Source organism: Euphorbia lathyris, chromosome 4 (genome assembly GCF_963576675.1).
Source record: "Euphorbia lathyris chromosome 4, ddEupLath1.1, whole genome shotgun sequence".
Taxonomy (NCBI): domain Eukaryota; kingdom Viridiplantae; phylum Streptophyta; class Magnoliopsida; order Malpighiales; family Euphorbiaceae; genus Euphorbia; species Euphorbia lathyris.
In genome coordinates, this window is record NC_088913.1 from 75,238,004 (window position 1) to 75,254,546 (window position 16,543).

The 16,543-nt window shown below is 31.1% G+C and overlaps 2 protein-coding genes and 1 long non-coding RNA gene across 3 annotated transcripts; 2 read left to right on the top strand and 1 right to left on the bottom strand.

Moving 5' to 3' along the window:
* Positions 1-4,733: 4,733 nt before the first annotated feature.
* Positions 4,734-5,502, top strand: LOC136227115 (18.1 kDa class I heat shock protein-like). The gene has a single exon (XM_066015816.1). It carries the CDS (start codon positions 4,849-4,851, stop codon positions 5,326-5,328), a length of 480 nt encoding a protein of 159 aa, XP_065871888.1. The 5' UTR covers positions 4,734-4,848; the 3' UTR covers positions 5,329-5,502.
* A 1,178-nt stretch (positions 5,503-6,680) lies between these two features.
* LOC136227661 (uncharacterized) lies at positions 6,681-7,609 on the top strand. Its single transcript, XR_010688172.1, has 3 exons — positions 6,681-6,884; positions 7,140-7,237; positions 7,310-7,609. It is a non-coding gene; the product is annotated as an uncharacterized lncRNA (long non-coding RNA).
* A 1,355-nt stretch (positions 7,610-8,964) lies between these two features.
* On the bottom strand, positions 8,965-12,721 carry LOC136227802 (uncharacterized). Its single transcript, XM_066016556.1, has 3 exons — positions 12,217-12,721; positions 11,760-12,128; positions 8,965-9,761 (listed from the first exon to the last, which is right to left on the bottom strand). The coding sequence occupies exons 1-3, from the start codon at positions 12,496-12,498 to the stop codon at positions 9,120-9,122; spliced, it is 1,293 nt and encodes a 430-aa protein (XP_065872628.1). The 5' UTR covers positions 12,499-12,721; the 3' UTR covers positions 8,965-9,119.
* Between the last annotated feature and the right edge of the window lie 3,822 nt (positions 12,722-16,543).

The following is a 16,543-nucleotide window of genomic DNA, read 5'->3' on the forward strand; positions in this document are numbered from 1 at the left end:
ATATATTTCGATATCCTTTTTAATAAAAACTAAAACCGAAATTAAAATAAAATAGGAGAAAATATGAAGAATGTATATTTTACAGTATAAAGAATTAAATAGGAAATATATTGTAGATGAGATATGTTCTCTCAGAAACCTTTATCTAAATTATGAGATTTTTAGAAAATCACGAGTAAAGATTACGAATCATAGATTTCAGAAAATTGGATTTTATTTGGGTCATTTTGACAGAGTTTCGGCCATATTCAGTATAATTTTTGTCCCCTCAATACTGTTGAAACTTGCATATAATAATGTCTTCTGTTCTAAACAGAGAGTTGATCTTACAAGTTTTAGGTATTTTGATATCTAGACAGTTACATGGATCTGGTGGATGAGTTCATTAGGATTGGGGACCCGACTTGAGATAATAAGATGGATGGACTTATCTAGTGTCACTTGGTTCATCTCAATTGTATTAGTAGGTGTAAGTAATCTTCGGACTCAAATAATCGTTAATTAGTGATTCTGGATTCTGGATTGTGGTACTTAGACTTTGTTTAAACACGATCCGTAACAGAGATGACACTAGGGTGTATCCGAGTAGGCGTTGGGTATCACATAAAGTAATTACATGGTAGTTAATGTTAGAATGAGCATTCGTCACTCCTAATAGATAATAGATATATCCATGGCCTCTTATGGGGAATTAATTAGGAATCCTTGCAAGGTGATAGGGTTAAGAGTGAGAATGGAGATTTCACTTAATTTATCTATTCATAGTTAATTCTACCTGGACAAGTAAAACAGTCGTCTCATTATATGTAACTTGATATATTCCATAGTTACAGATTCGTCTAAGGATATTGCTGATGAACGATCGAATTATACTGGACCTAATACGGAAAGGTAAACGTCAGTATCAACCTGACTTCTTATCGCTTTGGGGGAATTTTTACGGTTCTGCTAGTAACAGTCTTCAAACTCATTCTGTTATATATTCAGTTGAAATTAATTTGATTAAATTAATTCCAATAAATATATATGGCTAGTAGCGGTAAGAACGTATTGGGTCACACATGGGACTTAGAGTCGGAGGATGAAAAGGTAATTGAGAATGTGGGGCATGGGGGGCGTAAATTATATTTAAAGGGATTAAATTAATTTAATTGATAATTATAATTAGACTATAGTTATATTTAAATTAACTTATTATGTGATAATATTAACTAGAAGGTTTAGTGTGATTATATCTCTAATTAAATTAATTTCCTAACATAAATCAATATCTAATTTGGATTAGGATTATTATTTATTTATATTAGATATATATAATGATAATAATTGTATTTATTTATTTAATTAGTAAATCTATATTGGAATAGGATCCTAATTAAGAGTTTTTATCTAATATGGTTAGTGTTAATATTTAGAGGCTATAAATAGACCCCATCGGCTTGGAAATTCAGTCAAGCCAACACAAAATAGGAGGGAAAAAATTCTCCCGACCTCCACATGTCTAATTACTCATTTCGTTTACTCTCTCTTTGATCTCATGTCGATTCCTTTAGAGGCAAGCAATTTAGATTGTTATTCATTCGTTGATTACTAACCGTTTTCTTTTCTATTGTTTTCATTGTTCATGAAACACGGTTAAGAAGTTAGTGGACACTTCGTTTGCAATGGTACATAGATCATCAGAAAATATACACTCGTTTAATCCTTTTTTGTATGAAATAATGATTAACGGATCTTCGGAAAAGGGAAATAGAGAAAATAGAGAAAAATTTATATTCAGGCTGCGCCTAGACTTGTCTATTTTCCTTTAGTGTTCTTTTTTATTTCCTTTTCGCACAAGCTGATGAGCTGCACCAACCGGACTTTATAGCTAACTGAACGAAAGTAAACCGAGAAACTGTTTGAGCTTTTCTTTAGATACAAGCTCTTTCCATAACACACATTTGGCTCTCCAAACTAAAGCTTTAAAATCAATTACAATCTTAAATTATCAAAATCATCAATCAGGTTCCTGAAATAAGCAGAAATCATCAAATTAGTTATCATCCTAAGGATACAGGGTACAAATCAATGTAAAGTGATGGTGTGCGGATATTCAAATGGCGATGCAAAACCTTAATGCATTGATGGTAATGCTAGGAGATACAGGCGAATATTCAAATGGCATTTCATACGGTGAAAATTGTCAAGCACAAGTTTCAGAGTGGTTCGGTCCAATCACTAAGTAGTGCTTTTGGTAAAACCCTTAAAATTATATATAAGCATAAACTGGGTTTTATAAATTAGATATCTAGAATATATTTTTTAACATTAAATTTTATATAATAATATACTTAAAATAATTTTTATAATTTGATTTTATTATAATTTTTATAACTAATATAATACTACCTCCGTTTCATATTACATGTCTTTCTAGAGATTTTTTTTGTTTCATTGTATATATCATTTTATATGATCAATACACGTTAAATCATCTTTTTTCCTGCTATAAAACGTGGGTTTATGAAAATTAATTAGAATAATGGACTCTTTTTTTAAATCAAAGAAGAACTTCTATTCAATATCAGAGATTAAAGCATTACAAATAAACTGCGGGGGATTATATTTCCATATCCCATGGTCAGACTCAGAATCAGAAGCTCTAGCAAGCATGTGAGCTACCTTATTCGCTGACCTCCTAACAAAGGAAATTGATAAAGTGTTTAGCTCGTTAATCAGAGCCTTACAATCATCTATTATAATGCCAAAAGGGAAAACTAACTCAGCGGTGCCAGTAATTGCTAGTACCAAGAGTTGAGAATCTGTTTCCAGATGAACCACTTCCGTCTTCAACCAACTAAGGGCTTCTCGACAGCTCATGCCTTATGCTATCAGCGGATCTTGACAATGCCTAATGAGACCATTTCCAGCAACTATGAACTCTCCCGCGTGATTTCTCATTACAAAACCAAAACCAGCCCATCTCTGGATACAGTGTTGCGTCGATGTTCAGCTTCGAGCTCCCCTGTGGCAAACACGACCAACTCATCCTTGCTACTTCTATTCCAGCCGCTATTGTAGCTACTTGGGCCTGCTGCCATTTGCATACAAAAGTTGTGGCACTGCTGTAAGTAATAGCTGGTGGCTGCTTTTTATCTTCCCATACTATAGCGTTTCTGTCGTTCCATATTGCCCAGCACAGTGTGGCAGCCATCTCAAGTGTATTCTTATCATTATTATTTTTATGAATAACCAGAACTCTTGAAAGCAGCTTACCCGTAGGTAGACCTGTTCATGAGCCCATTGGCCCGCCCAATCCGCCCAAGTCCGTCATTCATGGGATGGGCTTGGACATTCATATTTGATGTTTGTCCCGGTCCGGTCCAAGGCCGCTCAAACCCGCACATAAAATGGGTTGGGCTTGGGATTCGTCTCAAAATCCCAAGTGAGCCCGGCCCGGCCCGATTTTATAATATTTTTAACTATATATATATATATATATATATATATATATATATATTAATTATGTGTAATATATTAGAGTAATAGATAAAAAAAATAGAAAATTACAAATTAAGAATAAATTAATAATAATGTATCTTAGTTAATAACATAATTAGGTGGTGCATTCTAACAAAAAAAAAATAATAATAATTTACTCCTCCTGCCCTATAATCTAACAAAAGAAAAAAATACTCTTACAAATTACATGATAAAAAAACTTAAAAAAACTTAATATCAATAAAAACTAATAATCGTGTTGCTGATCGCTTGGCGGCGGCGGGCCATGAAGGGACGTTAGGCGTTACTACCCTTCCTGTTTTCCCTAGTTTCATCTCTCCTCTTCTCTTAGAAGATAGGATTGGGGTTAGCTTCCCTAGGCTAATTCCTGGGTAGTTTGTTGTTGTTCGTTTTTCTTTTCATTTTCTACCAAAAAAAATAAAAACTAATAATAAATACATTAGATTTTTTTTTAAATATCAACATAATAGATGGACGGGCCGGACCGGGCTTGGGAATTACTTTTTATAGTCTAGCCCAGCCTGGCCCGAGCCCGATATAAATATAGGTGGGCTGGGTTGGGCTTGGACAATATAATTATATGTAAAGCCCGATTACGCCCGGCTCGGCCCATGAATAGGTCCACTCGTAGGCTAAGATCCCCTAACTTAGTATAGAATAAATAAATAAATAAAAAGTAACAATATTTTTTTTAATATTATTAATTTCTATGTAACTCTCTAAAATGACATGTAATATGAAACGGGTGAAGTATTCCATAAAAAAAAATTATTAAGAAATCATTTTTAAAATAAATTTAATGATTTGAAATTTAAAAAATTAAATAAATTATTATTTTAAATATTTGAAATTTTTAAATTATAAATTTAGAATATATTTTTTAAATCTAAAATTTATAAATTAATTTCTGTTAAATATACTTTATTAGTCGCATATTGAGAATTATCTTTAAAAATATGACTTAATTGTAAATTCTATAACAAAGATTTTCTGTAAAAAAGGCCATGTTAATATCCCTTTTAGTCAATGGGTCTTGCTTGAAATCCAAATGTATTACTCTGTTGACACGCGTTTCTGTTTGGAAACTGCAATTCAAGACACGTAGATTTTATATACATCTCCATGAGCCATTTGGCCAAATGTACCAACTCGGTTGACACGTAGGACAACTTCGTAGAAACATAGATCCAATGCAAGACGTAGATATTATTTAATCAATTTCAAGAATTCTCTGGATCAGGATGAATACCAACTTAAAAATCTTGAAATATCCAGACTCCATTTTTCATCCTATTTATATGCAACACCTCTAAACATTCAATCAAACAAAATAAAAATCCAGAAATGGCTTTAAGTCTCGGAGGAAGAAGAAGCAACATCTTCGATCCATTCTCACTAGACATATGGGATCCATTTGAAGGTTTCGGCCCTATCTTCACCGGAGCACCTTCAAACGCCCTCAGCTCCGGCGAAAGAGAAACAGCAGCGGTAGCCGCGACACGCGTGGACTGGAAGGAGACACCGGAGGCTCATATATTCACAGTAGATCTTCCAGGGATGAAGAAAGAGGAAGTGAAAGTGGAGGTTCAAGATGGAAGAGTGTTGCAGATATGTGGAGAAAGAACCAGAGAACAAGAAGACAAGAATGATAAATGGCACCGTGTTGAGAGGAGTTCGGGGAAGTTTATGAGGAGGTTTAGGTTGCCGGAAAATGCGAAGATGGATGAGGTTAAGGCGACTATGGAGAATGGTGTGCTTAAAGTAGCTGTGCCTAAGGAGGAAGAGAAGAGGCCTGAAGTTAAGTCTATTCAAATCTCTGGTTGAACAGAATTAACTTTGGACAGCTTGTGTGTGAAACATGTACATGTGGTGTTTTAATGTTTTCTATGTGTTGGTAAATAATCTTTTTTTTTTAGACTATATGTTACTAAATTTGAGTAATATGGTTATGTACTGAATCATATGTACATAAATAAATAAATAATTATCTTTGAGTGATATGGTCGTGTACTGAATCATATGTGCATAAATAAATAATTACCTTTGATTAAAAAAAAAAGAAGGAAGGTGATAGAAACTAAAGATAAAGAGTTTCTCTTAAAATTTTACAAGCAAAGCTTCAACCGAAGAAATCCCTTTAAAAGGTAGAATAAAACAAAAACTATTCTATGAATTATTGAAGCTTTTATTTGATGAACAGAATTATGAAGCCAGACGTGGTTGGATTTTAGAAAATATGAGGTACGGATGGTGCGACGAAAGCGATAAAAAAGAAGATGGAATTTTAATAAAAAAGAAGATGGAATTTGACAAGATAACGATTTGATAAGACAATAAAATAAGACAATAAAAAAGAAGCGATAAAAAAAGAAGATGGAATTTGACAAGACAACGATTTGATAAGATAATAAAAAAGAAGATGAAATTTGACAAGACAATAAAAAAGAAGACAACGAATGATAAGAAATTTAACAAAGAAGATGGAATTTTAACAAAAAAGATGGAATTTGACAAGACAACGATTTAATAAGACAATAAAAAAGAAGATAAATTTGACAAGACAATATTAAATCAATAAAAAAAAAGATGAAATTTGACAAGACAATAAAAAAGATAAAAAAAGAAGATGGAATTTGACAAGACAACGATTTGATAAGATAATAAAAAAGAAGATGAAATTTGACAAGACAATAAAAAAGAAGACAACGAATGATAAGAAATTTAACAAAGAAGATGGAATTTTAACAAAAAAGATGGAATTTGACAAGACAACGATTTAATAAGACAATAAAAAAGAAGATAAATTTGACAAGACAATATTAAATCAATAAAAAAGAAGATGAAATTTGACAAGACAATAAAAAAGAAGAGAACGATAAAAAAAAGATAAATGATAAGAAATTTAACAAAGATAATGAAATTTGATGATAAGACAACGATAAGAAAAAAGGGTTAATGCATATATTTGTCCTTGTATTATTACGAAAAAATAGATATGTTCTTATATTAAATAAATTTATAAAATTATTTCTAAATTTTTTGTAAATCTATAATTATATCCTAATCTAACAGATTTGTGATATGGTATAAACGGTATAATTTTAAAAAAGTAGTTTAATTTTTATTTATTTTCTTATCCAATCAATTAATTACACCTCACTCTTTTAACATCCCCTCTCTCTCGTATCTTTTTTAATCCATTTCTCTTTTTTCTTACAGTCTTCCATGAAAACAGTAAAAAGATTTTCCATTTTTTTTTCTTACATAGTCTTCCATGGAAACAGTAAGGCAAAGCACTCAAATTCCTCCATTTTATCGCTAAATCATAATATACCCTTCCTTCAATCTCATCTAGCTATGTGATTTCTTTCCTATACATGGTATGCTTTCTTCTTTTTTGACTTTCATATTCGTTAATTGCTTCTCCACTCGCAATTTTGTATTTTCTCTTGCGGAATCTTATAATGGATTATGCTGTTGAATTGGGTTGTTCATATATTCTGTTGTATTTTTCTGATTCGAGGATACCCATTTGATAATTTGTTTTAATTTTACCTTTGTATTTCATTAATCTCTCAACCAAAATTTTGACCTTGATATGCTATTGAATTCTTGGGATTTAATACTGACTGCAGAAATTGAGGAACTCTGCACATAAGCTAGGTTCGATTGAAATGGGGGAATTCAATGGAGTTACTTATGTGGATGTTAATGAAGCGCCTTCTTCTCCTAGGTTACATAACTTGAAGAAAGTATCAGTTTTGCCTCTTGTTTTTTTGATATTAATTGTTCATGTTTGTTGTAGAAAGCTTGTGAGATCCGAAGATGAGAAGAAATCGAACAGGATAGAAGAAGAGATGTGCAAATGTTTGATGAAGATGATAGAGAAGAGAGAAGAAACAGCAATATTAAAGAAACGTATGAGAGAGAGAGGGGTAGGGAGGGAAGATGGTGAAAAAGTGATGTGTAATTAATGGATTGGATAAGAAAATAAATAAAAATTAAATTATTTATTTAAAACTCTACCGTTAATACCACGTAACAAGTCTGTTAGATTAGGGTATAATTGTAGGTGTGTGAAAAATTTAAGGATAGTTTTGTGAAATTATTTGATATAAGGGCATATCTGTTTTTTCGTAATAATACAGGGGCAAATATGTGTATTAACCCTAAGAAAAAAAGATAATGATAAAAAAGAAAAAATTTAAATTTGATAAGACAAATGATAAAAAATAAGAAATTTAACAAAGATATATAATAACGATAAGAATGAAGATTTTTAAAGAACGATAAGAAAGAAGATTTTACAAATCAACGATAAAAAAGAATAGAAGATGAAGAAAGAAAATGAAATTTGACAAGACAACTTGATAAGATAACGATAAGAATGAAGATTCGATAAGATAATGATAAGAATGAAGATTTTTAAAGAACGACAAGAAAGAAGATGTGACAAGATAACGATAAAAAAGAATAGAAGATAAAGAAAGAAGATGAAATCTGACAAAACAACTTGATAAGATAACGATAAGAATGAAGATTTTTAAAGAACGATAAGAAAGAAGATGTGACAAGACAACGATAAAAAAGAATAGAAGATAAAGAAAGAAGATGAAATTTGACAAGACAACGAAAATATAGAGGATGAAAAAAGAAGATGAAATTTGACAAGAAGAGAAGATGAAATTTGACAAGAAGATAAAATTAAAGGAAAGAATTGTAACTTATATAAGTCATTCTTTATTCTAAGGATAAGGATAAAATCATAAGAAGTTTGGTGGTGCGATAAAATCTGAATTGTAAAACTTATATAAGTCATTCTCATAACTTATATAAGTCATTCTCTAATGTAAGGATAAAATCGCAAGAATTTTGGTGGTGCATATGAAATCTAACAAGATAAAAGATGAAGAAATTCTTTAATTTTAAGGATAAAATCGTAAGAAGTTTGGTGGTGCGGATGAAATCTGAATCGTAAAACTTATATAAGTCATTCTTTAATTGCAAGGATAAAATCGCAAGAATTTTGGTGGTGCGAATGAAATCTCACAAGACAAAAGATGAAGAAATGATAAGAAAGAAGATGAAATTACAGGAGAATCGCGTATTAGATGTAGTTTAGGTTTTTTATTTGTCTAATTTTATAATTGAACCATAGGTTTTAAAAAGATTTTTAAAAAATCCTAAACTTTTACTACATATTTTCACTATTAGCCTTTTTATTAGCCGTGTCCTACCGAGTTCGTAACGTGTCCCACCAAGTCCGTAACGTGTCACTGTCAAGTCTTATCCGTGTCGACACTGTGAGTTTCATCCGAGTCTCATGTCCCTGCCGAGTCCCTGAGTCCGGCACGGTCATGACGACCCTGAGGAAGAGTCCGTTTAAGATCAAAGTTCAAATCCATTAATAATCATGAAAATAACCAACTTAAATATCATAAAAACTTTTAAGCCTATTAGTATTTGAATCATCATCATCATCCTTAACATTCATCCTTCTACTTTTCTTCTCTCAAAAATGGAGAACAAGATAAAACTTAACTAAAGTATCTTGATGAAACTGTGGTCATATATATACAAAAGCAAGAACAAAACTAGTTTACAAACTATCAATCTTAATCTTCATCTTCATCATCATCAAATACCGTACTATCATCCGAATCATCAACATCAAGAGCCACAATCTTATTACAACCACTAATCCTAGCAGAAGCACATCTTAATTTCAATGGCAATCTTGAATTAGCAACTCCAAAACCCTCTTCTCCATCTTCTTCATCCTTCTTCAAATCACTAGGAGGAAGAAAGCAATCCATTGACAATCCTTTAATGTTAAAATCAATTTCTTCTATAGTCCATGTTTCATCCATTCTTGTTCTTGAATGACTTTCAGAATTCTCCCCAAATCTAAATAAAGACACAGATGTTCTTCCTTGATGAGCTATGTTTATCCCATCAATTGTTCTGTAATCTTTAATTGTGGATTCCATTGTTGTTTCCCAAAAAATGCTATCATTTTCTGAGGCTTTGATTCTAAGTAGATGGCAATCTTCTAAGTGGACTAGTAGGCCTGTTTTTTGGCTGAAGTAACCCCATACTGTGTGCCTTATCATTTCTACATTGCTTGAGCTTCTTGCTTTTAATGATGATGATTCGGCTTCGAGTTTTAGTATGAAACAATCTTCCCCGTTTATCGCCTTTTCGCCTGTGCAAATCGAGTTCGAAAATAAGTTGGCTGTGGTTTTCGGATCAAGACCCTGTAACAGATTTTGAGTCATGATTGTTAGAAACTTTGCAAGAGAAAACTCCTGTAGAGCATTGTACATTCCATGTGCATTCCAAATTTACATTTTTTAAATGTCGGAAAGTAATTCTCTTATATTTGAAAAGGAACAACGCTCTCGATTATGTTAACGACAATTAAAAAATTAATGTGACAAAAAGTAAATGATCTATTAAGATAGAAGATCAAAGACACATTCTAGGCTTAATGCTTCTCCGGCCTTCTTAACTTGTCCAAATTGGTCATTTTACACCTCCAACTCATCGAATGTCCTATTTACCCCATTAACTCCAAAAAAAATGGTATTTCTCACCCCTTTAGCGTGTCCAAATTTGTCATTTTAGCCCTTCTCAACTCATCGAATATCCTATTTACCCCTTAACTCAATAAAAGTGGTATTTCTCACCACTTATGATCTTATTTACCCTCTTGACTCCATAAAAATGGTATTTCTTATCCCTTCATAGTAGTCAAAAAAGTTGAAAAGAGAAAGAACGAATAAAAAATACAAATAACAAGAAGGGGTAAATAGGACATTCGATGAGTTGAGGGGGTGAGAAATACCACTTTTATGGAGTTAAGAGGATAAATAGGACATTCGATCAGTTGAGGGGTTAAAATAACCAATTTGGACAAGCTAAAGGGGCTGGGAAGCATTAGGCCCACATTCTACAAATCAGAATGATTAAGGGTCGTATAGTGCTAATGGAGATGGGCCTTACTATTGTGGGCCTGTGGCTAAATTTTTGGGCTTCATTTATGGGCTTTTAGAATCAGCCCAGAAAATTTATATGGTAACCTACTGAAATCTGAAAATGGGTTGGTAGACCAACCAAGGTATTTGACTTTCTATAAAAAATTTTTTTTTCTCAACCAAGATTGTTGACTTTAAGATTAACTTAAAAAATTATGCCTAATGTCAAATTAAGAATCCAATAATCTTGGTGGAGTAGGTCCCACATTAAAAGTACTAGTACTATGGCAGAAATTAATGAAAATCCTAACATGGAATTCATGCCTAAATGCTTTTGGGGAAGTCCACAATAGATGCCATGATAAAAGGCACAATCATAATTTTTAACCTTTATTTATTAAAAATTTGACATTTAACCTTCACATTCTATAATTAAAGTGCAAGGTTCAATAAATGGTATCAAATTAAAATTTAGAGACTGAAATATCAAAATTTTGGAATTAAGGATCAATTTCACTTTTTAAACTATTAACAATTTAGTCCAAAATGATAAGTATTGTTTTCTCATATTAACACACCTTATTTTAGACTAATTTTAAAAATCAAAATTGATTTTAAATTAAATGGATCATAATAGTCAATTTTAAGGACTAAATTGATTCTTAATTTCAAAATTTTGAAACGAAATACATCATTTTATATAAAAACTTCTAAGTAGGAGAAATTTTAGAATATTTTTAAAGAAATAGACTAGATTAATGAATTGATGTGAATTGTAAACATGTAATTATTTTTCGCATTAATACGTTTTTAATTAGTTGGGTGTATTATTAATATTGTAGAAGTTTTAGATTTTTATAGTCCAAAATATATATTATATTTTATGATAAATAATTAAATAGTGTTAAGAATTGAGTTTGTTCTGTTTCCATCTTTTATCTTCGTTGGCCGATAGTGTTCACGCTTTTTATCTTCGTTGGCCGATAGTGTTCACGTTTTTTTATCTTCGCTGGCCGATAGTGTTCACGTTTTTTTATCTTCGTTGACCAATCACGTTTTTTATGTTTGTTGGCCGATGGCCCCACTAATTAGCGTGAGCGATCCCGGAAAAAAAGGATTACGGTTACTCAATTCGAAGATGGAGAATTTCAAATTGAAACCGCCTACTCGGAAGAGAAATCGAGATCTTCCGATGAGACCTAATTGCTCCGACAAGACAAACTGACTCGGCCATACGACTCGGAAAATAAAACTTGTTTAATATAGTAATATTAATACCTGAAGGAAACGGCGGAGAGGTCTCGGCGGGCCTCTAGAAGCATGAGAATGATGCCAAGGAGTTTGCCTCCAAGCCACCTTACCATCACTGCCGGCACTAATCTTACAACCGGAAACCACCAGTTCCAAACACCACAAATCCGGCCTTTTCTGCCACAACACAAACCCACCCATTTCTCCACCGCCGCCATTCCTCAAATTCTTCGCTTTCACCACTTTATTATTCAACCTCCCTTCACCGGAACAAAACTCCGACGCCGCCATTTTCACCTTCCCCATTGCACACATACTCTCCACCGCATTCAACGCCTTCTCCCCTCCCACTGCTGCTACATACTGCTGCACTATGTACTTCGCCATTGACGTCTCCTGCAAAAAAAAAAAAACATTTAATCAATCAATTAAACAACCTCGATTCAATTAGTCCGATCTACCATTTAAATTAATCAATACTTACAATAGGTTGTTCTTTGATATTCCGGTGAATAAACTTATGATCGGATTGAATCGGAAGAGGGATTAACGGAGCACCGACAACACCGAGCAAGAGCTGAATCTCAGTGTTTTTTCCTCCTAAAAAATCAGAATCGTTACACTTTGGTCTCATCCAAGCTTTCATGTTCTGCCATGTTTTGCTCCCAATTTTATTGGAATTAGTGAACATTTCTTCAGGGATAGGAACTTCTAGAACAGTATCCAATCCATCTTCTCTATCGAAATTCGGACAAAGTTTCCTCATCGGATTTGGGGAAATTAAGGTAAGGTGTTTTGGGGGTTAGAGAAAAGAGGGGTTTTCTAGACTTGGATTGAAAGAGAGGGAGGAGGAGGAGAGTGTATAAGCAGTCACTGAAACAGAAACAGAAACATATTACCAACCGACCATTGGCGAGGCCACTAACGTGGTACACTTTCTCTTATGTCGTGTCTGCACGCTCTCTTTCTCTCTAATTAATTTCTCTTAACTTTGTTTTATTATGCTAAGTATAAAATTAATCATAAGAAATTTTCTGTATATATGTGAAATCTTGGACTTTTTGTTGGTTGTTTTTATTTTATTTTTTCTGTAACGACTTTTGTTTGTTTTGGGTACAAATTAATTTTCACCACCAAACTATGTTGAAATATTGTTCAATTAATATAATCATTTGGGTTATGTCGTTTTAATTGAATTATGGAATGCCATTTTGTCTCCTTTTTTTCATGTATTGTCTTCAAATTGGTTGAATTTTTTTTTCTTCCTTTTTAGCATACGGTCAATTGAATATATGTAATTAATTATGGTTGAGTACAGCTAAAATTTAATTTGATTTTACATTGATTTTTTTCCTTTTTTTTCATCCTACGGGTTTAATTTAAAGATAATTAAGAATCTGATAATCCTATGAAATTGGAAATAAAATCAGGGTGAAGATATGATTTGGTTAAATGATATCTATCTATTTATTTGAAAACAGTTCAGGATGAGTTTGTTTCCATTCCATAACTATAACTTGATATGATAGGACTAAGAATGGTTATTGTGGATAGAAATTGTAGGGATTAATCGATAAGTCAAAGATTTTAATTTTAATACTTAATTTATTTCTTGGTGAGGTTTTCAAAATTTATTTTTGTAAATAATAGTTATTTTATCAAAACACTGTAATTTTTATAGTAGAGACTATAAGGAAATTTGAAAAACAAAAACTGTAATTATTTATTTAATTATTTTCAACTTTATTAATAAATATTTGTATTTCTACTTATCGTCAGAATTTCCAATAATAAATGCTTTTGATATTAAAATTGTAAAAGGAAAAAGCTAAATAGCTTTAAAAGAAATATATCTCTACGCGCCAATTACTTCTGTTTTCTTTATTACAGGGATAATGTCCTGAGCTACTTATAACGTTTATATTTAGGAGTAATTTTATCCCTAACGTCTAAAATGATCTAATTTTACTTTAACGTTAGTAATCAAGAGCAATTTTACCACTGATGATGACAAATTGAGTCAATTGGAATTATTCATCAAATTGTCTTCTTGATCGTTAATTTTGTCAACTACATTTCATATGTGCGTTGTTTTATCACTCATTACTAACAGATCACAAACATATGATTAAACGTGAAATTTAAAAAAAAATATAAAAAAAAACATATTGTATTTTGTACGAGTTTGATAAAAAAAATTCAAATATTTCATCGAATTTAAAAATATTAATCTTCAATTCTACTATTAAATCACAAAAAATATGGTTCTTTTTTAGAATCAACTTATGTCCAATTGGTGTAGAATAAAGAATAAAATATATGTGTTTTATAAATAATGTCTAAAATTGATCCAATTTGTCTACAATATGGGATAATTATTCTTGAATGCCAACATCAGGGATAAAATTGCATCATTTTAGATGCTAAAGGTAAAATTGCTCCTATCTATAAACGTTAGGGGTATTTTACACATTTTCCCTTTCTTTTAAAATTTATTGTCAATTTACTTATTTTATAAGAAATGTTCTATATAATTCATATATACATTTTTTTTCTGTCAAAATTTAGTCTTATTTACATGGTAGACCGCTCATCATTTCAAATTAGTGAATAGAACTTCAGGTCTTCTATTTCAAAAATATTCGATTCATGACTTTTTTTTATCACGTTAAACTTATAATTATCAAATTAGTTAGTTATGAATATCCATTCATTTTATCTCTATTTAAAATTGTATTTTTTACAATTGAAAATAAGGTTTTTATCAATTTTTCTATGTAACTACACCGGTTATTAAAAAAATACTTTTGAACTGTAAAAAATGTGAATTCAAATGCATATAATAAATGACCATATTTTAACTGAGATTCATGGATTTATTGTAACAAAGAAAATTATTAGAGATCTAATGCGTTGAAAAATATTAACAGAAGTAAAATCCATGAGAATGGGAATGACCAAGTGTCTTATGATATTTTTGTTTTGTCATCTTACACCTAAAGAAAGATTTAGTGTTAATAGAAAAAAATATATATAAAAATAGGTCATAATAATAGTTAAAAAAGAATGTTGATAAGAAAAATATAATTTTAAGAGAAAGGTATTAAAGATAAATATTTAAATTTTTTAAAAATCTTTTTATTTTAATAATGGTTTTGATAATAATTTAAATCGATATATATATATATATAAAAAGGGATGGAGTAAATATTAATTAAATTTACAAACTCTAGTAAATAAAAAGATTAAATTAAACCCCGGTTGGATATACATTAAATAAAAATTGATGATGGAATTATAAATGAATGAATGGAGCCGACATTGTAGGTGAGATAGAAAGAAATGGTGATTAATCTATATACCCTGTTTAGCAGTCTTAGCTGGATTTCTATAATTTGCTGATTAATTGAATTCTGGAATTTTTATGTGATCTTTTCTGAATCTATATCCAAGACAAGACAGCAAGAATATTTTAGATTTTCTTAGGAATATATTTCTCATAATTATGTTTAACGTATCTAACAATAATGTTCTGCATGTTCTTTCTATTTTTATTCCTATTCATTATTTTCTTTAAGGATTTACCTTAATATTCGAATACAATTATACCTTTAACTATATGTCTATATGTATATATAAGATTCTTTATGAATCTGTTTTTTTTTTTTTTTTTTGTTACATAATTAATCTACTCAAATTAATTTTGTTTTTTTTAAATAGATCTTAAAATCAGGAGGGTAAATTAGCCACGAGCGGCTCGATAAAAACTCGATTATGTTCGGTTCAATTTATAAACGACTTGAGGTGGCAATGAGGGTATGAATGAACTGAATCGCACATTGAAAATAGAGAGATAATGGCGGAATCATATTATTAAAGTGTGTTTCCAATATATGCACTTTAAAGTCGTGGGGTTCAAAGATTGAGATTTGAGCCAAAGTGATAAGATATATTAGACTAGACTGTTATAATCATATAAAGATTCAGTTTGGAATGAGTGACAACATGGTAGAAGGGGATAATGGATGGCAAAAAAGAGACATGTATGAACTAAATCTCGCATTGAAAATTGAGAGACAGGGTGATCGTGCTATATTTAAAGTATGTTACCTATATATATACACATATTTTAAGGCCATGAGATATAAAGAATATAATTTAGATCAAAGTTGACAAAATATACATGGTATTGGATCAGGCCGATGTGAATAAATCTACACTGAGGGTGCGTTTGGTACGCTGTAATGCAATGTAATGTAATCAAGATTGTAATGTTGTAATGTAATGGAATGGAATAACCATTACATTACCATGTTTGGTTAGTAAAATTTTACAATTGATGTAATGTAATTACCATTACATTATCATTAGGGGTGTGCATCGGTGCAAAACCGAACCGAGCCGAAAAAACTGAATACCAAAATGATCAAAATAATTCATACCGACACCGAACCGAGTAATAGGTAAAACCGAATTAAAACCGAATCGAAATATGCGGTTCGGTTCGGTTTAAACCGAACAAACCGAATTAAGTTAAAAATAACAAATAACAAATAAAAATCACTATATAAATGTAAAATATGTGTAATTCGGTGTGGTTCGTTTTTTTACATTTTCTGTCAAACCTAAACGAACCGAATCGAATACCGAAATAAACTTAAAATTAAAATCGATGTCGAACCGAATTGTTAAAAAAACCGAACCGAAAAACTGAATTCACTCAGTTCGGTATGCGGTTTAAACCGAACCGATGCACACCCCTAATTATCATGTTTGTTTTGCTATGTATAATCATAAATTTCTATTTACTC

Bases quoted from the DNA above. Each gene is read 5' to 3' on its own strand.
- LOC136227802 (XM_066016556.1), bottom strand. From the start codon at position 12,498: ATGAGGAAACTTTGTCCGAATTTCGATAGAGAAGATGGATTGGATACT. The intron at 12,129-12,216 runs GTAAGTATTGAT...TTTTTTTTGCAG, and splicing joins ATATCAAAGAACAACCTATT to GAGACGTCAATGGCGAAGTA. The intron at 9,762-11,759 runs GTATTAATATTA...AATCTGTTACAG, and splicing joins CTCTCCGCCGTTTCCTTCAG to GGTCTTGATCCGAAAACCAC.
- LOC136227115 (XM_066015816.1), top strand. From the start codon at position 4,849: ATGGCTTTAAGTCTCGGAGGAAGAAGAAGCAACATCTTCGATCCATTC.